Source organism: Dunckerocampus dactyliophorus, chromosome 5, assembly GCF_027744805.1.
Source record: "Dunckerocampus dactyliophorus isolate RoL2022-P2 chromosome 5, RoL_Ddac_1.1, whole genome shotgun sequence".
NCBI classification, from domain to species: Eukaryota; Metazoa; Chordata; class Actinopteri; order Syngnathiformes; family Syngnathidae; genus Dunckerocampus; species Dunckerocampus dactyliophorus.
This window is the reverse complement of record NC_072823.1, coordinates 25,171,676-25,193,831: the sequence shown is the minus strand read 5'-3', so window position 1 is coordinate 25,193,831 and position 22,156 is coordinate 25,171,676. Positions and strand designations below refer to the sequence as shown.

The 22,156-nt window shown below is 41.1% G+C and overlaps 1 protein-coding gene across 1 annotated transcript; it reads right to left on the bottom strand.

Moving 5' to 3' along the window:
• Positions 1 to 325: 325 nt before the first annotated feature.
• On the bottom strand, positions 326 to 22,106 carry tdrd12 (tudor domain containing 12). Its single transcript, XM_054776617.1, has 34 exons — positions 21,797 to 22,106; positions 21,053 to 21,223; positions 20,841 to 20,977; positions 20,549 to 20,665; positions 20,416 to 20,471; positions 20,271 to 20,356; positions 19,152 to 19,415; positions 19,016 to 19,083; positions 18,879 to 18,944; positions 18,755 to 18,806; positions 18,616 to 18,686; positions 17,058 to 17,117; positions 16,841 to 16,895; positions 16,558 to 16,686; positions 16,230 to 16,415; positions 15,925 to 16,078; positions 15,722 to 15,849; positions 15,284 to 15,475; positions 15,033 to 15,161; positions 14,838 to 14,955; positions 14,626 to 14,765; positions 14,346 to 14,563; positions 14,188 to 14,269; positions 13,831 to 14,012; positions 13,535 to 13,742; positions 12,107 to 12,199; positions 11,851 to 12,020; positions 11,622 to 11,768; positions 11,472 to 11,536; positions 11,174 to 11,249; positions 10,980 to 11,093; positions 9,496 to 9,649; positions 9,356 to 9,416; positions 326 to 7,456 (listed from the first exon to the last, which is right to left on the bottom strand). The coding sequence occupies exons 1-34, from the start codon at positions 21,818 to 21,820 to the stop codon at positions 7,383 to 7,385; spliced, it is 4,047 nt and encodes a 1,348-aa protein (XP_054632592.1). The 5' UTR covers positions 21,821 to 22,106; the 3' UTR covers positions 326 to 7,382.
• Positions 22,107 to 22,156: the final 50 nt, after the last annotated feature.

The window sequence follows — 22,156 nt, the reverse complement described above, 5'->3', positions numbered from 1 at the left end:
CTTCTTGGGCGTGCCAGCATTCTCCACGTGTTTAGTCCACCTTAAATTAAAAAAATATTTATTTACATCTGTTAAATTCCCACCAACTACTGCGTTTAGTAATCTTGAATTGCATTCAGTCTCATGTTGATAGCTAATGTTCTTGGAAGATTCCCGATGTGCATGAAAGCACCGTAAAACAGCCCAGCAGTGACGTCAGCAAGCGGGCGTTCCTGCTGGTCAAGACTTGGATAAACTTAACTACATTTAAGCAAAAGACAAAAAAAAATTACATTCAATTAGAAATAATTGCATGATGCAAACGAGAATTTTTGTTAACGTTTTATTTATTTATTTATTACCTGAAAGCAACACACTTGTCAAATCCTCTACATCATTGGTTATCAAATGGGGCTACTAGTACCCCCGGGAGTACTTTAAGGCACACAAGTCAAAGATCCTTGTAGGCGCATATTTAAGGACCTACTGCAAATATGCTAACAAAAGGTCCTTTGTGGGACAGCAGCAACAACAGGAAAAGGATCCTCTATACAGGTGTAACAGGACCACAGTGTTACCGCTCCATGTCGTCCACCAACAGAGCGGATCCACAGCGCCCCATAGTGGACATATTGGTGTGTCCACATTCTAGACAGGTCCATGCGCTTAAACAAATGTACCAAGTACTAGAAAAAAGAGAGTTAACACCAAGAGTTTTTTCCACATTTATGTTCCATAATGGATCATATGGAAAAGCATCAGCAAGCAAAAAACAAACAGCGAATAATAACAATGAACTCAAGACAGTCATATGTGACCACAACATTCATGGAAGCATCGTAATATTAACTACATTCATTGATAAGAGTCAAATGACAAGAAATGACTAAATAAATTCTTCAGTAAATTGTGTTTTAAACCAGAGAATGGAATACAAACAAATAATTCCATGCCATTTTCTTCCTCTTATCCGGGTCCCCGGCCACGTCTTCTAGCTCCACCAGGAGGACCCCAAGGTGTTCTCAGGCCAGCTGAGACATAATCCTTCCAGCGTGTCCTAGGTCTGCCCTGGGGCCTTCTCCCGGCTGGGCATGCCCCGAACACTTCACCAGGGAGGTGTCCGTAAGGCATCATACAAACATAAATCACTGCCTCTCAAACACATTCCAATAACAACTATCTATTGATTTGTATGTGGCATAAAAGTTATAACTTTTGAAATCAGCAGTCAAAAACATTTGCTTGAAATGTCTGGTCATGTCAAATAATATTGACTTAAAAGTGATGAAGAAAAATGTTTAGTTTTAGCATTAATTGTATGCCAAAAATAAAGCAATTTAAAAAGAAAATTGAAGAAGCCCCCTTACAAAAACTGTATACTCAACAAAAAATAAAACTTGTTTTTGCTCCTATTTTTTGTAAGCTGAACTCAAAGATCAAAAACTATTTCTATGTACACAAAAGTCCTATCTGTACTGGAATAGTGTACAGATCCTTGCAACACTGGACTGTGCATTATCATGCTGCATCATGAAGTGATGGTCATGGATGAATGGCACCACAATGGGCCTCAGGATCTCGTCATGGTTGCAGCATGATAGCATAGCCCCACGTTGCAAGGATCTATCCACAATTCCTGCATCAGCGTATAAGGTATGTGAGGGAAATGGTGGTCACACCAGATACTGAGGGTCTGTGCAGGTTTCAATAACTAAAATGTAAGAGACTTTTTAAGACCATAATGAATACAATTTAAGATCCATTTCACTTCCATACTGGCACAAAAGTAGAAAAAAAAAACAGGAAAATCAGAGGCCTGCGTCACGCACACACAGCACACTAGCTGGATGTGCAGCACAGGTACTTTAGTTTTGTAGTTAGCCTGAAGTTTACGCATATGTTTGACAAGTCACATTTAGACATTTTGAAGATGTTTTGTAATTGTATTTATAACATTATATAAGATTATAGACATTTTAAGGCCTTCAATTCAAATAATTTGATTTTAGACTGTTTTAAGACCCCATAGATACCCTGATACGGACTGTATCAGCCCCACCCCCCAACAATGGGAGCAAAAACAAAAGTTGCGTTTAAATTTTTGTAGATTATACATGACATGAAGTACATAACTTTTATGGTAGGTTTGTTTAAGCAGCAAGAGACTATCAACGTAAAGAACCAATTAAATAAAAGATTATAAAGTAATTTGTATTTGAGTAAAAGTGTCTGATCCACAATACAAAACGTGACTTAGTGGAGAAACCCTTTTTGGCAAGCACAGAGGTCAGACGTTTCATGTAGTTGGTCACCAGGGTCCACTCGTATCTACAGATACTCTCCAAATACTGAAGGTTTCGAGGCTGTTTCTTGGCAACTTGACATTTCAGCGCCTTCCACAGATGATACTGCACATACAGTGGGAAAATAAATATTTCACCCCTTGCTGATTTTGATTTTGATTTTGTTTACCCCCTTACAAATGTTCAAACTTATTAGAGTGAGGGAAATAAGTAATTGATCATCATCCAGCAAGCATTTTGAACACCACAGACCGATTATATGTCCATGAAACACACAAATTAATCCTGTCTATATAGGAAAGTACTCCGAATGTCAACTTGTAAAGTGGATAAATACCAGACACCTCTTACGGAAACACACTCTTCCATTTAAACCTTTCCACCATCATGGGCAAGACCAAAGACCTGTCAAAGGACCTCTGGGACAAGAGTGTAGACCTGCACAAGACTAGAATGGGCTACAAGACCACCAGCAGGAAGCTTGGTGAGAATGAGACCACTATTAGTGCAGTAATTCATAAATGGTAGAAAACAACAATCCATCAGCCTCGCTCTAGAGCTCCATGCAAGATTTCACCTGGTGGGCTAAGGATGGTTGTAAGGATGTAAGGGTAATGATGCCTCCTCGGAAAAAAAAATCAGACCTCACAAATCGCTCGACTTTACTTTCTCTGACGTCATATTAATGCACGCTATCTGCTGTCCATTGATATGTACTGTATGTACTGTCAGGGGTCACCAACCACCGGGCTGGGGCCCAGTACCGGTCCGTGGGCGGGGCCGAACTGGGCAGAGGAAACCTTTCAGGTGCAATGATAAAAAAGATACACACACACACAAAAAAATACATTTGTAAATAACTAAATACAATTTTAAGTAAATGTATAGCAATTTTGGAAATATAAAAAATAATATAGTTCGAAGTTTTTTCATGTTTATGTTGTTTGTTGCGAGTGTCCCACTTTGTTTGACGGTCCTCAAACGCACCATTGTACGTGCGCTAGCCTTCTCCCACTCTGCACAGATGGTCAACTACACTGTAATTTATTGTTTTTTTTCACTTCATATTTGCTCCCAAATGCTGATACTCTGTTGGAATGCATAAAGGTAAAGTATGATGACGTTATCGAGTGCTAATGTGTATATCTGTTCTGTGCACAGCTTCAAGTTAATTCATGCTAGCACACTGCCTGTTACCACACACATCAAGCAGCGGCGCTATAATATTCTCTCTGAAAAACAAACTCCAAGCTTAGTGGTGGATGGAGGGTCTGTATTCACTTTGTGCTTTTAATTTGATGTTGTTCCTGTCTTAGTTTTACACAATACATACTAAATGAGATAAATTACGTCGCTATACGACCCCCACCACCACCACCACCCCGGTCCGCGGAGATTTGCGTGAACACGAGCCGGGCCGTGGGTCCAAAAAGGTTGTGGACCATTACTGTATGTGATGAAGATATATCCGCTGCGAGCGTGTCAGCCATCTTTTTTACGTATGTGTTCACAGCGGACGAAGATGCGAGTGTTGCAGCCATCTTAATCACATACACAACAATGGACAGCAGCTAAATGCACTAACACGACATCAGAGAAAGTAAAGCCGAGCGATTTGTGAGGTCCGATTTTTTTTTCAAGGAGGCATTTTTGTCACGCAAATGTATTACTCTTTTGAACACATATCATTTTAAGAAACCAAATTCTTTACTTAAGTATAACTACCCGGAACTACGTTTCTCATCACCCAAATCTGACCAGAACTGGGATCACGGGACCAAGTGGGGGGTAAGTCACTGTTGATGGACTACACTGCTAATGGGGATGTGATACAACTTCATGTCAAAAAATCCAAACTATCGCTTTAATGTAACCAAGCGTTTTAGGATGGCCGCTGACTTGGCGCAAGTTGCGTGTGAAATAAGCACGTAAGTAAGTAAGGACGACAGCCATGGCTGCAAGAGGCACTTGGGTAACTATCTTAGGCCCTGTCCAGACGGAACGTTTTTTTTTTTTTTTGGCATGTTGTAAAAAAAGTCGCATCCACACTGTACCGGATTAGTAAATAGTTGCATCCAGATGGGAATGGATAACTGAGTGAAAATGATGTAATACTCAGGGCACACCTATTTTTTTGAATGTTTGTCCCACTTAAATGACACAACTGAACACAAAATGCAGTTTTTAAATGAAACTTTTTATTAAGAGAGAAAAAAAATCCAATTCTACATGGCCCTATTTAAAAGTAATTCCCCCCGTTAAAACATAACACACCTGAGTTCAATTTCTCTAGCCACATCCAAGCCTGATTACTGCCACACCTGTTCTCAAGAAATCACTTAAATAGGACCTGTCTGACAAAGTGAAGTAGACCAAAAGATCCTCAAAAGCTAGACATCATGCCGAGATCTAAAGAAATTCAGGAACAAATGAGAAAAAGTAATTTACGTCTATCCATCTGACAAAGGTTACAAAGCCATTTCTAAAGCTTTGGGACTCCAGCAAACCACAGTGAGAGGCATTATCCACAAATGGCAATAACATGGAACAATGGTGAACCTTCCCAGGAGTGGCCGGCCAATCAAAATTACCCCCAAAGCGCAGAGACAACTCATCCAAGAGCCACAAAAGACCCCACAACAACATCCAAAGAACTGCACACCTCACTTGTCTCAGTTAAGGTCAGTGTTCATGACTCCACCATAAGACAGACAATGGGTAAAAACAGCCTGCATGGCAGACTTCCAAGACAAAAATCACTGCTGAACAAAAATAACATTAAGGCTCGTCTCAATTTTGCCTGAAAACATCTTGATGATCCCCAAGACGTGGGGAAAATACTGGTCGGGGCAATAATTTCTGCTGAAACCAACTTGGGTTCTGCAGCAGGACAATGATCCAAAACACACCAGCAAGTCCACCTCTGAATGGCTGAAGAAAAACAAAATTAAGACTTTGGAGTGGCCTAGTCAAAGTCCTGACCTGAATCCCATTGAGATGCTGTGGCATGACCTCAAAAAGGCAGTTCATGCTTGAAAACCCTCCAATGTGGCTGAATTACAACAATTCTGCAAAGATGAGTGGGCCAAAATTCCTCTACAGCGCTGTAAGAGACTCACTACAAGTTATCGCAATCACTTGATTGCAGTTGTTGCTGCTTAGGGTGGCCCAAGCAGTTATTAGGTTTAGGGGGCAATCGCTTTTTCACACAGGGTATGTAGAGTTGGATTTTTTTCTCCCTTAATAATAAAAAAGTGTCATTTAAAAACTCAATTTTGTGTTCAGTTGTGTTGTCACTGACTAATATTTTAATTTGTTTGATGATCTGAAACATTTAAGTGTGACAAACACACAAAAAAATAACAAATTAGGAAGGGGTCAAGCACTTTTTTATACCTCTGTATATATGAAAATGAGCTGATGTCTGCTTTGACACACAATGTGAACTTATTTAGTATTTACTGGTTATTTCTCCATTTTTTGGTCAATATTCAGGCAATGACGAAAGTGACACCGATTCAAAATTTGAAATATTGTGATTTTTATTTTAGTGCAATTTTTGCTAAAAGAGACAGAATCCATTTTTATTTGGGATTTTCTGTCGTTTTTGTTTAAATGTACACTAGGTCCCCAACTTACGAACACAATTGGTTCCAGACGACCGTTCTTATGTCGAATTGTTCTTAAGTAGGGGAAAAGGTAATATTACCAATTATATAGGTACTACATGTACGTATATACATATATGCATATGTAGGTAAATATGAGTTTGGATGCAGTAGTAATATTAAACAAGGATAATTAATGAAAAAACAAGAATAAAAATTATATAATAATACATAATGATAAATGTTATTTACCTTTGAAGAGGAGTGGTCGAGCATACGTAGTTGTGGTGGAGTTGGAGGAGTTATTGAAAAAAAGGACAAATCGTCGTCGTCGTTAGACTCTTCTAAAAGAGGTAGTGTTCTGTGGGTGGTGTAGAATTAAGCAGGCCTATTAACTCTTCATAAACTTTAATCACACGCTCTGTCCGGGTTGAACAATTTAGCTTTCCATTTAGCTTTATCTCCCCAGCGTCTAACTCTTCCTCTGTTGGTCCCATTAGCAGTGTCACAGTGCCCTCTACTGGTCAAGCATGTACAGTAGCAGTATAAATACTGATTGAGCGACTACAAGTCAAAATAAAATAAAATATAGACCAGTCGGCTTGTGTTCGTATCCGCGAATGTTCGCTAGTCGGATGTTCGTAAGTTGGGAACCTAGTGTATTTTATTTAAAAGCGCTTGACATTCCAATGACCACGTTAATTACTTGAGAAATGAAAGTTTGTTTTTGATACGGTGTACTCATATTATGCCATATATTATCACATTAATGAAAAATTGTCTCAAAATAATGTTGACAATAATGTAGTTCATCTGCAATAATTTGTAGGACAATTATCGTTTTGCAAAATTTGTTATCGTGACAGGCCTACTCGTGAATGTCAGGTGTTTTTGTTGTTTTTGTTAATGTCACAAACAGGAAAGATGGAACCGCCTGTGACTTAGCCAGTCGCTTTTTAGAGAAAGAATATCTAGAGGGGTGTGATTACTTATGAAATATAGCAACAAAGATAAGTTTGCCCTCCTGCACCCTCTTCTTATTCTCTGGCAGACCAGGTGCGTTTTGTGTTCATGAGCAAAGGCAAACGGGTAGTGCCAGACTTATTTGTGGCGATCCAAATGTATTTATAGAGGGTCACCACAAATAAATGAATGTATGAGAAAGACTGATGTGTCCAGACCTAAACCCTTTTGAGCATCTGTGAAGCATCTTGATTCCTGAGTCTTAGCGAGGAGGTAAACAAAAAAAAATCAGCAGGGAATCAACTACTTATTTTCCCTACTGTATCTATTAATTTTAATAAACCTACCATAAAAAATTGACTGTCATGTCTTTGAAAGGAGCTAAGACTTCAAATAATGTGGAGGATCAAATAATTATTTCCCCCACTGTATCAACAAATGTATGTCATGAGTGTGTCACATGTGTTTCAGTGTGTAAGTCCATTAGGAGTATTCTATGATGACCAATGACGTGTGGCAGAGCACAGATTCAGTCAGAGTCAGTGCTGCTGTCTAAGCTGACAGAGTAGACGTCTTCTCCTGTTTCCCCCACAAAGAAATCATCTGAAGAACAAAGTGATCAAATGAAAGAAGCATACCCATTGTGCTGACATCTGGTCACATGGCAAATCACAGCTGGGGAAATCAGCATGCTCCTTAGACTTGTAGGTTTAAGCGGTGTGACTGCAATCTATTACAGTTGTCCCTCACAATATCGCGGTTTGGTTACTGCTCCTTCGTTATATTGCGTTTTTTTCAGAAATGTATTAATTATCGCTGTTTCATGGTATACTCTGGTATACTCTATTATTTGTCAAAACATATTGAAATGCAAGTGATATGTAGTATTCTTGCCACTAGGCAGCAGCAATGTTGTGAATGATAAACTGATGCGGTCAACAACAAGTCGGCTGCCCCGGTAGCAGCCTCCTGCATCGATAAGAATCAGCCATAAATGTTTAGATTAATCGATTGTCGAGTCATGCACCATGTATCGCGAGAGAAGCAATCGGACGACAGTGTCAAGCAAGAGCCTGGGTTGCTGGCGAAAGGATTGTCGCTCATGCTCCATAGCTTGCCGTGACTGAATAAGAGAATGGATGTAACTAGTAGCAGGCGTGCTAGCTAGCTAGTCACCGCACAAGATTTTCATCACATCAGCAAAACAAACCTAAAGTTTGGAACGTCTTGGATTTTACAAGAAGGGTGCAAAACTTGACCAGCCAGACCAACAGAGGCAAGTATGGTACCTTTTTTGCTTTGTAACTTGTTTACTTTGAAATGTTGCACCTTTGTTACTTACCTGGAGTATTGAAAACACTATGCGCAGTCTGAAATGTTGCACTCTCCGAGTATGGGATTGTTTACTTTTCCAAACTAATAGCATTTTCATTGCACTCATGTGACAAATAGTTCTATTTACTTAACTGGGCTTGGACACATTTTTGCCACTTTTGAAGAGATGTGTCATTATTTAAAGGGGCTTTGCACTATTTATTTATTTTGTATTATTGATTGGACTGAAGGTTAAGATTTCTGTTTTTTCATTGTTATATTTTATATAGATAGATACAGTAGATCAATGTTTATTGTCATTGCACACAGTATACAACAAAACTTAGTTTGGTGGCTCCACTTCCATTTCTATCAACATTAAGACATGTTAAAACTTAAATGTTCCAAATGTAACAGGTATAAAATTATAGATAAAAAATATTGGATGTGAAAATATTGAGCCATCATTCAGCAAGTCTTTTTTTGGTCTGGTCTGTGTTTAAACAATGAATACATTTGACATGTTATTTTGTTGACTATTTTTGCTAGTGCCTTACAGTATGCTTGGGGATACTGCCTGAAAATACTATAAGAATGCCATATAATTAGCATCTTTATTTTATAATCTAGGATTAATGTCTATATCAACAAACACTAACCGTAGAATCGAATCGTATCGTTTGTACACTGCACCGAATCCTTACCATTTTAAAAATATATCGTTTTTGAATCCCGTGTGTGTGTGTGTCTAGATTCGAATCGTCTATCACAAAGAGATTGACATCCCTAGTAATGTTACATGGATGAGACATTCACCCTTATTACATTACCCTACCTTTCACTCTTTGTCCTTCCCCACTCTGTTTGAAACCCTTCTTAGATAAGTTTGTTAACTAGCGGCCATCTAGAGTCTACTATAGGTGTTGTTTCATGTCTACAAGGCTCTAATGTTAAAAAACATATTTTTATATATATATATATATCGTTGTCAGGTCTGGAACGAATTAACTGCTATATACGAGGGACGACTGTACTAATACTTTATGTCAAAATGTCACTGGAAATAATGAGAGGCTACCAAATAGTCTGATATTGACAATAGAAATGCCAAAAAAGGTACTGCTTGGTCTTAATGGCAGCTAGAGACTGTAAACGTTAGTGACAAAGCCAAAGCTTTCTGGTTCTTACTATGTGGTGTCTCATCGTTTTCCTCCTCCAAGTGCTCCATGTCGTAACTCACAAAAATGTTCTGTGGAGAAAACAAACAAACAAAAGGTAAAGCTTATGGTGCTTTGAAAGCATTGCGACAGTTGAGAATAACCCGGCACCTTGCTCTTGAGCAGTTTTGGCCAGTAGCCCTTGTCTTGTTTGACCAGTTTGAGGACGGGTTCGTTGGACTTGAGCTCCCAGCAGCAACGCTCAGCCGTCACGTTGGCGTGGAGGTCCAGATAGGCTCTGTAGCTGCAACCGTTCACACTGCCACTGAACACACAGACACTTTTCAATCATTTGCACGACAATCACAACTTGTATTTGTTTGGACTGAACAAAGTTGTTACTGTGGTGACATGTAGTGTAGTGATTCCAAACCACTGTGCTGTGAGAGAACATCAGGTGTGCTGCAATGAAATGCTCTTCCACTAGAAGGTACATAATTAACCTGTGTATCCACCTGTTGCCATTCAGACAACAGAATAAGTCATGGCACGCCCTGTCTAACAATGACATTGTCACATGCCGCAAGCCAGCAGCATGAATGAAAGATTAAATGTTAGCTTTCAGTTAGTGTAATAATCATGTGAGGCTAAAGAATTTTTTATAATAAACATTTCATTACACGCCTAAGATGTAGAGAGGCTAAACAGTCAAACATTTGGAGGTACAACCTTAACAAATGTGAACGGAAACACAAATTCTTTATAAAATGGTAGCTAAACAAGGTCTGGTATGTTGTCAATTTTACCTTTACTACAAATGCATGGTTGTAGACAGCCACAATGTACCCTCCAATGGTTTATGCAGGAAAAATGTTCACATTCCAATCATGTAAGCTCAAAGGAGACTGTTAGCTAAAATTAAACTGTAACCTATTATCTGCTCATAAAGTAATCCAATGTACAGCCCAGGGCAGGGGTGTCCAAAGTGTGACATGAGAGCCATTTACAGCCTACACCTATTTTTTTTTTTAATGGTCTGTTCATATTCTTAAGATAAAATTTAAATTAGGGCCACACTGATAAGACAAAAAAGGGCTTCAAAAAAAGTTGTAATGTTGCAAGATATGAAAGCATTAATATACTAATATTTATTTGTTTTAACACAAAGCTGAAACGTGACTGTCTTAAATATATTCAGCTGCTTTGCATAAGTTAACCTGCATTCCAGATGAAACGTTATTCATATGATTGTGAGATCAATAAGATCATGATTCATGATCATGATTCATGAAAACGACCACACTCTTCCTTGTAGACGCAAAAATCAGTTTGTCTACTGAAATTACAGTGGATTGGGTTTGCCATGTTTAATAAACAGGTAAAACACAAAGTTGATAAAAGTCAAATTTTTCTGTATGTGGCCCTCTGTGAAAAATGTTTGGACACCCTCTGCCCCTTTGGGGTACTATTTTTAGTAAAGAGAAGCATGTGTGCCCAGTGCTGGTGACACTCGCTCTCCTTTCAGACAAACGTTAGTGCTGCTAAACATGTAGCCGCTGCCTCCAGTGTAAAGCGCTCGGCCCAAAAAGCTCCACTGACTGCTGAGTGATGTGTGAACTAAGCCAGCAAAGAACGTGGACTTTGTCCTGACAGACCTGTACATGACACAGTCAGCATGGAAATCACAGCGCTGACTCTGCGGGTTCCTCAGCTTCAGCGTCACGGTTACAGAGTCAGACGTCTGGTACCACAGAATCTGAGGGTGGAGACTGAGACACAGTGTCAAAGAGGGATGTATCAAATCTCGTCTATGACAAATATGGACGAGTGACGTTTCGGCGCAGTGTACTTTTTTGTAGAATGGTTATCATCTCCATGACAACTGACGATCTGCTGATTGTTTTGGTCATCACAAGAAGGAACACCTGAAGATGTTTGAACCACACATCATTCTCAGACACAGACCACCAACTTGTTTAACTTGAACATCAAGTGTAAGGTTGCTTAAGGTCAAGGCTACAATTTTTTACTTGACAGAGCGGACGTAGGTTTAGAACTACTTTACACTTTAACTTCTTAATTAGCATAAGCATAGCCTGCTGCCCACACTTTCAGCCACATCTAAAAAGTCAACATGAACGACTTGCCATCTCTGTAGTGGTTAAGATGAGGCGCTTGGTGTGTACTGGAGTCAAGTCCACTCTCTGTTCCACTGCTGAGTCAAAGCCAAAAAGTATCAGTTTAGCTTACTTGATTTCATGTGCATTTTTATACTGTGAAAGAAAGCGAGTCCGAGCAACTTCAGATCAGAAGTGTGGATGTCCGTCTTCTTGTCTACATCGCGAATATCACAAACTGAAGGCTGCGGGATGGACTCAGGGGGCTCTGGTGATGCTGCACAATCAAGGTTTTTGACCATGACAACTGTCTCCACAGCTTTGTTCCTAATGTGAGGCAAAAAAACATCAACGGCCATACTGTACAATCACTCAGTTGGATCCTGATACTCCTTACAAGGTCCCTTACCAGGACGTGTGAGCCTCACTGCTGCAGGGGGTACCTATTTCCTGACACAGCTCCTTCAAAAGGTTTAGATGATCTGTGTTTCGTTCTCCCATGCCCGTGTTCAAAATCAGTGTAGGAACATTGTACTCAGTGATCACTGTTTTCATTCCGGGTACGCGAGTCTCGCGAACCTCAAGAAAACACAAGATGATTTTATGTTCGTCTCCCTGTTCAAATTAGGTATATTTAGTCAGTAAAAGATATGTGGTAAACGTACCATAAGATCAACAAAGACAGTGTTTCCCACACTGAAGACGGCTCTGGCCCGGTGCTGGACACCTTGGATCTTCTGGCTGATGGCTCTGGTCACCTAAAAATGTTACGAATCAATAAAGACAGCTTTACTTTAAGTGCTCATGACACCAAAACACATGTTAATCTTGCTTTTTCCGCTGTAAAAAATATCACTTAAAAAAAATCATCACTTCATTTCACTCCTTTCATAGTTCTTTATCTATGACAGCAGTATGATAAAAATGTTATATTAAGTGAGTACTTTATTTTTTTTTCCCCAAAAAACTTTTGGTGTCATGACCACTTGAGGTTGTAGTGTCTATGATGCCAACGCTCAATATTTCTGTGTTTAAAAAAAAAAAAAAAAAAAAAGACATATTTGCATGTTGACATGCAAACAACTGTACTTCTGACATGAACTTTACCTGAAACAACAACAACAATCAGTGCTTGGGCATGTTCATTTCTAACTTTTAGTCAGTGCTGCTGGCAGGGAGACTCGGAAACTACCAGAGCAAGGGTGCCCAAAGTACAGCCCAGAGCCATTTTTAATAAAATTAACACATTACTAATGAGATTCTGTATATTATTAGATTTTACACTAATTTGCTTTGCCACCTATAACATAAACCAAAGATGTCGATGTGTGGCTCAGATGCCTTAGCATACACCACTTACATAAAGTTAAGTCTTTGACTGATCTTTGGCTTCCGGTGTAAAATTTCAGAATGAACGTAAATGCACTGTAACCTGTATATGTGAACTTAATTTGGCTCTCTAAACTTTTTAATGCACATGCCCAACACTCCAATATTTCAATACTTTTTGCACAACTTGCTGTTCTCTAACAAGGAGCTAAACTGCAAAATTTACAACATGTGACATATATTGAATTTTCACACAAGACTTCCAGCCTCTGTATCTCTGTTGCAACCTGCTGATGACACTCTGTCACACCCTAAGATAAGTGGCCACTTCTGAGTACATCCTGTCTGTACTATTGGTCAAATGTTGTCTTGGTCTCATGATGTCAAAATGTGAACAGCATGATTCAGAGGACTTCTTAAGTACCAATTTTAATTGAAAAAGGAAATGTATTGGTCCTTTCATAGATCAAAAACCTGTTATGGATTTCTCTGTTTAGCTCTTTGTTACAGAACAGCAAATTATGCAAAAAGTAGTGAAACACTGAACAGCTGAACATGTGCATTCAAACGTTTAGAGAACATCAAATTAAGCTTACAAAATACAAGTGAAATATGTACTTTATGTAAGTAGTATGTAGTCACCAGCATCGTTACATTTTTCTGTATGGGCCCCTTGCTGAAAAAAGTTTGGACACCCCGATACTCGAGAGGGAGGACAGAGAAGACCAATTGAGGTTAAAGAGTGGGAAGACAGACTCAGGTACCTTGGGATGCCAGTCGGTCTCTGCGTCGCCCGGCTTCACCTGGCAGACAATCATCTCCACTGCCTGGCTGGGGAGGGAGTGGAACTTCTCTGGTAGCTGTAGGATCTGGTGGGATTTAACTTCTTCCTCTTTACCAACATCAATAAATCGAACAAGGACTCTATAAAACAGCCGGCCATTCGTGTCTGGGACAGCTAGGACCTTCACCCTGCAGGAGGAGGCCCTCTGCTTACTATCATGATGAAGAGTCCAATCGTGTAAGGGAGGGAGGAGGACCTGAACCAAGCTTTCCTGACCTGTGGTAAAGGTCATTCTCCTGCACCGCATACAAGCCTCCTTCCAGCACTTCCTGAGGACAAGGTTCCTTGTCAGCATAGTAAGAGGCCATGTCAACCGCCATGCTATCAAAGGCACCATCTTCTTTCCTGATCATACGTCCATAAAAGACTGACGCTGTCTTGACGTAGAGAGGCAACACCTGCAGGTATCGAAATACGCACAAAAGCAGTCATCTGGTCATCAATCATATCAAAAAGATGAAAGTCAGCAGCTAAGTCAGCTTTATAGAACGGAATAGCTGAAATTTGTGGATTTAAAAAAAAAAAAAACAACTTAATGGTAATAAATGCTGGTGTGAAGAGTGATAAATTAACCTCTATGACACCAGAAGCAGGAAGATCAGACTTATCCAGCTGAGGAAGAAGCCTGTGGCGGTCTGGACACACAGTGCTGGCCCTACAGAGGTGGTTAAGACAATACACTGACATCATATGACAACATAATGATTCCAAGAAGGCAGAAAGACTTGAACCTGCACACTCCAAAGGTTTTCAAGAAGTGACAGAGTGGCTGCTCTGTCTTCTGCTCCTCCCGTGCCACATCTGCACTCTTGGCAAAGGATAGCAGCTCAGGGGGCAAAAGAGCATTCGTTCGTCTGAGAAAGCGTACAAGAGCGCCAACATGGCGGGCGTTCCTCTCAGATACCATCAGCAAGGACCTGATGACTTTGGAGCCTGTCACTGTTGAGTCCTAAGAGGAAAAAATCTAATTAGATCCAGACCCAGTGGAGCCAGAACACATCCTGGTCTTACTGGTTCTGTGAGGTTTCTGAAGTTGCTTCTCATACAGAGCAGTCGGCATCCAAACAGTTTAGGTGAACTTGGGAAGTCAAAGTGGACGACACAAGTGGCATCTGTGACCCCCAAACACCTTAAACAGTCACTGGTAGAGACTACAGGTCAAAGAGAAATGGCATCAGAGCAAAGTGAAAGAGCGACATTGTTGTGAATGCTGTGTGATTCACCTAGAATGACATGAGTGCCGGGCCCGATGTTTTTGCTCCACTGTTGGACCACAAAGTCAAATTTGTGCGCTAAACCCTCGTGAGACTTTAGACAGAATGCCGATTTACTGCACACAGCCTGGTGGATAAAAACATTTTGTAGTGTCAACTGATCATGAGTGCTGATGTAGACCGGCAGTGTGTCTTACTGGTCACCTTAAAAACATCTTCAACTTCCTCAGCGGAGTTGGTGATGATGAGAGTCTTCTGACCAATGTCAGGGCTAAAATCTAACGCACCCAACAGTACTGAGACCTTGTTGCTCTCCAAGGTCATGAGGACAGCCTGTGACAAGCCACACATGATGATCACATTGCCAAAGAATAACTGCATTGAAGAAAAGCTATTACCGTACTCCTCATCCAATTCCCTGTCAATGGACTAAGTCGGACATGTAGACAACTAACCTGCTGCACATTTCCGTAGAGTGCTGCTTCTTCGGGAGTGGTTATGGTGATGCAGGGGTAGGGCATGTAGTTTGCCAACATACCCTCCATGTGACTCGTCCAACGCTTCGCCACAGCAACAAGCTGCTGCGGACGCAAGGCCATTTCCTGGCGCGACTTCACCATCTGAAAATGCTGCAAAATGGTCTCCATCTGACAGGAGGACAACCGTGTTTACATTAACACTGATTTTGGCATTGTTTCACACTATTAAACACTACAAACCGAACAAAGCAGCATTTCCATGGTATTAGACTTTCTGTATTATCTGTAGAAAGATGTTTGTGTAAGGTAGGCTAAAAAAGAACACCTTCAATTTCATTTATAAGCTTGTTTCATTGTGTCCAAGGAAAATGGACCAACACCATGCTAGTAAAAAAACATAACTCAGTGTGTCACCTGTTCTGGAGCGAGAGTGAAAAGCCTGTCTGCCTCATCCAACACCAAGTGGCCTATACGCAGGAAAAGGAAGCAATGACATAACAGCAGACGGACAAGGCTGAAAGGAGTGGTCACTAACAGCAGGCCTGCAAATAAATAAACTTGGTCAATCCAGTCAGGCTTTATCGTAGTGTTTCAATCATCATCTTCAACTAGCTTACAGTTTTTTGGAATTTTGACGTCTTTAGCTTCGTTTTTGCCTGTGCCCAGCAGTATGCTGGTTGGATTGAGACTCTGGGAAACCTTGCACTCCTCTATTAAGTCGCACACCAACTGGACTTTCTCCCATCCAGGACACAGGAGAACTGCTACTGGCTGCATGTGCAAACAATAACAGCTTTGAACAACATGACAGATGTGAAGTACATGTGCCCACACAATAAGCTTGTGGTCTTCTTGTCTTGCAAAGCTTGAGTGTTTCAACAAAGACGAGTCTTGTGGTGTGTGTCTGTGATGATGCGCTCACTCCTGTTCTGGAGGACGAGGTGGTCAAGGTGGTGCTGCTGAGCAGCACGTGAGTGAGGAGGGGGGCCAGGTAACTTCTAGGCCGGTCGCCAGCGTGGGAGATGATGACTGTGTTGTTTCCTTGAGCCACAGCAGGCCAGCTGATAAGGTCAGCAGGAAACAGGCAAAACTGCTTCGTCCGCAACAACTGGAAAAAAAAAGTGTAAAACTGAGTGGACACACACACACGCACAGGTACTTACATGTGTGTCTAAATGTCTAAAGGGCCTCAGTCATTAGCAGCATTGGAGATGCATTTGAGTGAAAACCAATGGCAGGTCCTCGTCTACCTTGCGCAGGCTGTCAGTGATGGGGGCGTCATCCAGGCCTGTACATGGCTCCACTGGCAGGCCTGAGTGTACCAGAATGTCACTTCTCTTGGGAGCATGAGAAAGTATCTGAGGACAGCCATGACCCACCTAACCCCCCAAAAAAACATTCACCTCCATGTACAGCACACAATTAAAATCCTTGCATAAGTCATTGTTTAATATTATAATAATATAATATAATAATATTTAAAAAACTACAGTAAAACTTGTGCTTGTGACTCTTCAAATAAAAAAGGCCTACCTGGTCATCGTCTGAATGGAGCTTGAAAGGCTGTGGATTCAACCACTCCAAAAGTCTACATGCAACAGTCAGAAATGAAATGACAGTAATGTATAAATTGACGTCCAGTGAGGTGGAATTATTTGTATATTTGAAGATGGCTCATCAGAACAAGACATTTTCACATTATCAGCGGAGATACTGCTTAAGCTGAACAGACTATGGAGGATGGTCACACCTCGAGCATGCCCAGTTGTTGCTGGTCTTCATCACACCTGACTGGTCTGGAAGTGGCTCGCTGAAACAAACACACACACACACACATATTTCCACAATTTTTCTCAGTGTTATTGAGTCCACCGTGCACTATTTTATGTACACTCCTGATCAAGATCCTAAGACCAGTTGAAAAATTGCAAGAATTTGCATTTTGCACATTTGGATCTTAATGAGCCCGCGACCATAAAGAGGAGAAGCGGTATAGAAACTGGATGGATGGATGGATCTTAATGAGGTTTTAAGTATGCGCTACAATATACAAAAGCAAGAAGGGGGAGTGAGACAAAAATCACTTTGAAAAAGTAATTTATTGAAAACAAACTGAAATAGGCTGTTTATCAGCTGATCAAAACTTTAAAATCATCACAAAAAAAAAAATAACAAAAAACTCTCCAAACCAGAACAAAGTATTTTCTCAGTAGGATTCAGTAATGAGTAGCTCCACCGTTCTTGTTATTCACTTCAAAAATTGGTTTGGGCATGCTTGATGCAAGTGTTCCCAGGAGGCTAGTGGGAACATTGCTCCAAGTGGTGAAGATGGCTTCATGAAGGGCATCAACTGTCTGGAACTGATGGCCATTTGTATAAACTTCCCTTGCCATCCATCCCCAAATGTTCTCTATGGAATTTAAATGAGGGGAACATACAGGATGGTCCAAAAGAGTGATGTTATTCTCCCTGGAGAAGTCCTTGGTCAAGCGAGCATTGTGAACTGCAGCGTTGTCCTGTTGAAAAACCCAGCTGTTACCATACAGACGAGGGCCCTCAGTCATGAGGGATGGCCGCTGAAACATCTGCACGTAAGCATCCATCATTTGACGACCCCGCACCACCTGAAGCTCCAGTGTTCCACTGAATGAAAAAGCACCCCAGACCATGATGGACCCCCCCAAAGGTTATTGCGCTGCAGTCGGCACCAGTAAGGGCCTTAATTTGGGTGGAAGACCGCCCTGTCTTGATGGACAGCCATTCGGATCCTCAGGCTCAGCGCAGGTGTGATTTACCACTTGGCTTTTCTGTTCCATAATGCTCAGAATCTTTCAAAAAAAATTAGAATGCCTGTCCTACTGCGCCCAACCTCAGCGGCAATAGCATGCTGCGAGAGGCCTTGCTTATGCAGCTCGACAATCCGAACACGTTCAAAAATAGAACTCTTCTTAGCTTTAGCCATCAGGAGGGCATGACAGTGAATGCCTGACAGAAAATGAAAATTTTGGCATTTATAGCCTGTGGTCTTAAACTTTTGATCAGCTGATAAACCACCTCTTTGTTGTTGTTTTTTTTGTTTAAATTAAAAGTTCCAAATGTTTTTTGTCTCACTCCCCCTTCTTGCTTTTGCATGTTGTAGCTCTACTTAAAACCTCATTAAGATCCAAATGTGCAAAATGATCTTAAGATTTTGATCAGGTCTGTATTTGTTGTTTTTCCCCTTCAAGTGTACTGAATTTCATGGGCAATAAAGTAGGTACTGTTGTGCTGAGAGTGGAGGTGATGCTTGCAGTGTGCTGGCAGCTTACACTTCCTCTCCCATGCAGCTCTTGGTGGAGCTGCTAGAATCTTCAGGTGTCACGTCCTGATTGTGACTCAACTGCAAAAACAGCAAAAACAAAGCTACCGATGCTCTTTACTTTTATTAATCATTTTAATCAAACCCACTTTTGACTCCGCCTCTTTGAAGTTGGTGCCAGGATTGAGGAACTTCATGAACCTGTGGAGTCATCAGCGACACTGCCATTATTAGCCAGCCAATCAGATGAGAGACCATAATTTCACCTCTCACCTGAACAGACTGAGGTTTTTGTTGAGAGCAGAAGCCAGAGAGGCATCCAAACCCTCTGTCGAATCACTGAAACAACAATCCCAGCTAACACAACGAGTCTTTTTTGTCTCACTTCATTCACACGTCACTGCTTTCACCTGTCTGATTGGCTGTAAAGGAACTGTCCACTGATTTCCTCTGAGGTCTTAAGCTCACACTCTTGGCTCTGAAGCAACAGTGAGCGTGGATAAGAATGAAGAAACCAACTGTGACAGCTGTTCTATTAAACAATACCTGAGACTCATTGGTGGTAACAGCTTGAGGAGGTGCAATTTTCACATCAATGTAAGAAGCAGGAGGAGATGGACTTTCCACATTTGTGTAATTAGCTGGAGGAAGTGGGGACTGTGCTGGGGGCTTGATCGCAAGCTTGCAGGCTGGCGTAGTTAAGATGCCACCTGAAAACCTGAAAGACTGTAGGTCCAGCTTACTGCTGTCAGCTGACTCATGGTTGTAAACAGCAAACTTCCTGGCCACGAGTTCATCATTCACACAAATCTGAAATAAAGAAACAACAAAATGTAATAAGACTCTGAAACATGTGACTAATCCAGCCTGGTCAGCATAGCTTAAAGGAAAACTGCACTTTTTTGGGGGAATTTTGCCCATCATCCACAATCTTCATGCGAGACATCAACATAGCTCATTACTGCACATAATGGGAAACACTTATTCCGCCTATAAAACCTTCTGAAAAAGACTAAAAAGCAGCAACAATGCTCCATTTCCATATGTGACGTTCACATTAACCAAGCTACAGCGACATTGTTATTAACATTGTTACACTGACCAAACTACGTCACTTCGGCACACCACACTGGCTAGCTACTAGCCGGCTAGCTTCACCACACACTTGCCCGCACTTTTGTTTCTATGTTGCTATGAGAAATCAATGTGCCTAGAAAGAATGTTACATACGGCGAAATACTGTACGTATTACATGTTATCATGTATGTACCTGTTACCACATGGTCACAGCATGTATATAAAACCAGAAAACCTTGGAGGATTTTGGAGGGGTTTTAATAGCAGACATTGTAGGTGACACACAGTACGTGTGTCCCATTATGTGCAGTAATGAGCTGTCTATTTTTATATCTTTATAACACACAGAAGAGAAAGACATGTTCATATCTCACATAAGGATTGTGGATGATGGGCAAATTTTTCTTTTTTTAAAGTGCAGTTTTCCTTTAAATTAGAGGTCACCTTTGAGGTGATTTACTGTCCCCAAGTTGATGGGAGTAAATATACATGCTTTCACTGCATTCTGCTGAAAAAAAACCCCACCAGGCTCTTCATGTGTGCGAGTGCACACTAAATTAAATGTAATGAGCGCAGAGATTATTAAACCTTGACGTCCTTGATGGTCACGTAGAGCTCGATGGCGGTCGAATCGGACTCGTACTCCAGCAACATGGCCTCCGTCTGACTGGATGCTTTAAAATGTTTGCATCAATGTTAAACGAGAACACGTCACAGATCAACCTTGACAAACCTTTGATCAGGTTGCACACGTAGAACGTCGCCGAGCTGTCCCACCTACTGGCCGTGCTGCAAAAGAAAAATGACATGTCCATCACGAAGACAAAATGTGGTGCAGGGTACTTGTGAGGACCAGCGTGTCTTACACCAGCTTTGCCTTCTCACAGAAGGACACATGCAGCGTTGTTGGCTTGATCCTGGCCAGGTGGAATCTTCTCATCCAGAAAGGTAGCTGGAGGAAGTTCTCTTCGGCCAACCGAATCCTCAAACAAGAAAACAGTTAGACAGACACTCTACTCACACACATAAGAGGATAACCAGAGGAACAACTCTCCATGAAGACCTTGAAGGACATTTCTTCTTTGCTCACAGAACTTCAGCTAGTTATTTGTGTGCGACCTGTATTATTATTACACTATATAAAGACCTCAGTCTTACTGCCTGAAGGCGACAACAAGCAGCTCTCCGTGGTCTACCAGGTAACAACGAGCATGACAAGTCACTGAGTCCGAGATGATGGCCTCCAGCAGGGCCCGACACCACATCTTCATCTGGGACCAGTACACCACGCAGACCTTAGAGGAGAACACACAGCCCCTCTGTAACACACAAGCATGGAGCTTGTCCTCAGCTGGATGAGTGACACTTGCCTGTCCCACCCTCAAGGTGGAGGGCGTCACTGTACACACGCCCCTGGTGACGTCACTGTAGAAGAGATTCATCTGAGCAAACAGCTCTTCGTACTGCTCTTTGCTAACAGCTACCACGCTGCCACCACCGCCTCCCACCAGCTGAGCCCAGAGGCATGATGGGTCCACAACCTGCCCCGGGCGGGGGGCGGGTCAAATGTAATGTTGAAAAAGCATGAATTACCACCATCATATACTGTTAGAAAACCATTACATGCGCACATATTTAGGGAGTTGATAACAAAAATCAGCCTTTATTTTTCTGGTTCTAACACATTACAGCAATTAATACAGTTATTAAAAGTGCGCCCAATGTCTTAACGATTTTATTTAGGTTATATCAACTTATGACATACATTAAAAGTAGATTACTGCTATAGTAGCAAAACATTTACAGTTGAGTAAATCTAGGGGATATTGTAAGTCAACGTTAATTATTTAGGGGCTACTCAATTGTAACTCAGTTAAACATTGTTGCTTTATCATCCATCCATTTTCTATGCCGCTTATGCTCACTAGGGGTATATGTTTAAGATTATAGGTAACCATTAAAGACGTCTGAAATGTGTAAACACACATCACCAAAGTCATTTTCTCGTTTATTTAAACAAATTTGGTTAGAAAGTGCAGCAGGTAACACAGCAAGGTGACTAAATTACCAATTACTGTAGCCCCATAACCTTGATGGGCCAAGCCTTTACCTACCTTCAAATTCAGCAATTTGGACATGATTTGTTGAGTTGTAGATCCTGGTTTAGCCTTGATACGTGCGGGAGAGTGAAAATAACAATAAATAACACATTAATGACTTAATACACGAACATGTTACCTTGCTAGCTAGTAGCTAAGCGCGATTTAACAAGATGGCTGCTAGTTAAAAGGATCAGCCAACAATTAGCCCGCGCCTTTCAAGCAGGTATCAAACCAGTAAACTTAATGTTCCATTACTTCGACGCGTTATGAATTTACTAGTATTAATTGCTGTGGCATTTATGATCCACCCTCTCTGTTTCATGTCTACTTTTAACAAAACAACGTACTGTAGCAGCTCTAACCGAAGAGAAA

Coding starts and splice junctions, on each gene's coding strand:
- tdrd12 (XM_054776617.1), bottom strand. CDS start 21,820: ATGTCCAAATTGCTGAATTTGAAG. Junction 14,270..14,345: donor AAAACCTTTGGAGTGTGCAG/GTTCAAGTCTTT, acceptor CCACCTCTGTAG/GGCCAGCACTGTGTGTCCAG. Junction 12,200..13,534: donor AGACCGACTGGCATCCCAAG/GTACCTGAGTCT, acceptor TAACATTTTTAG/GTGACCAGAGCCATCAGCCA.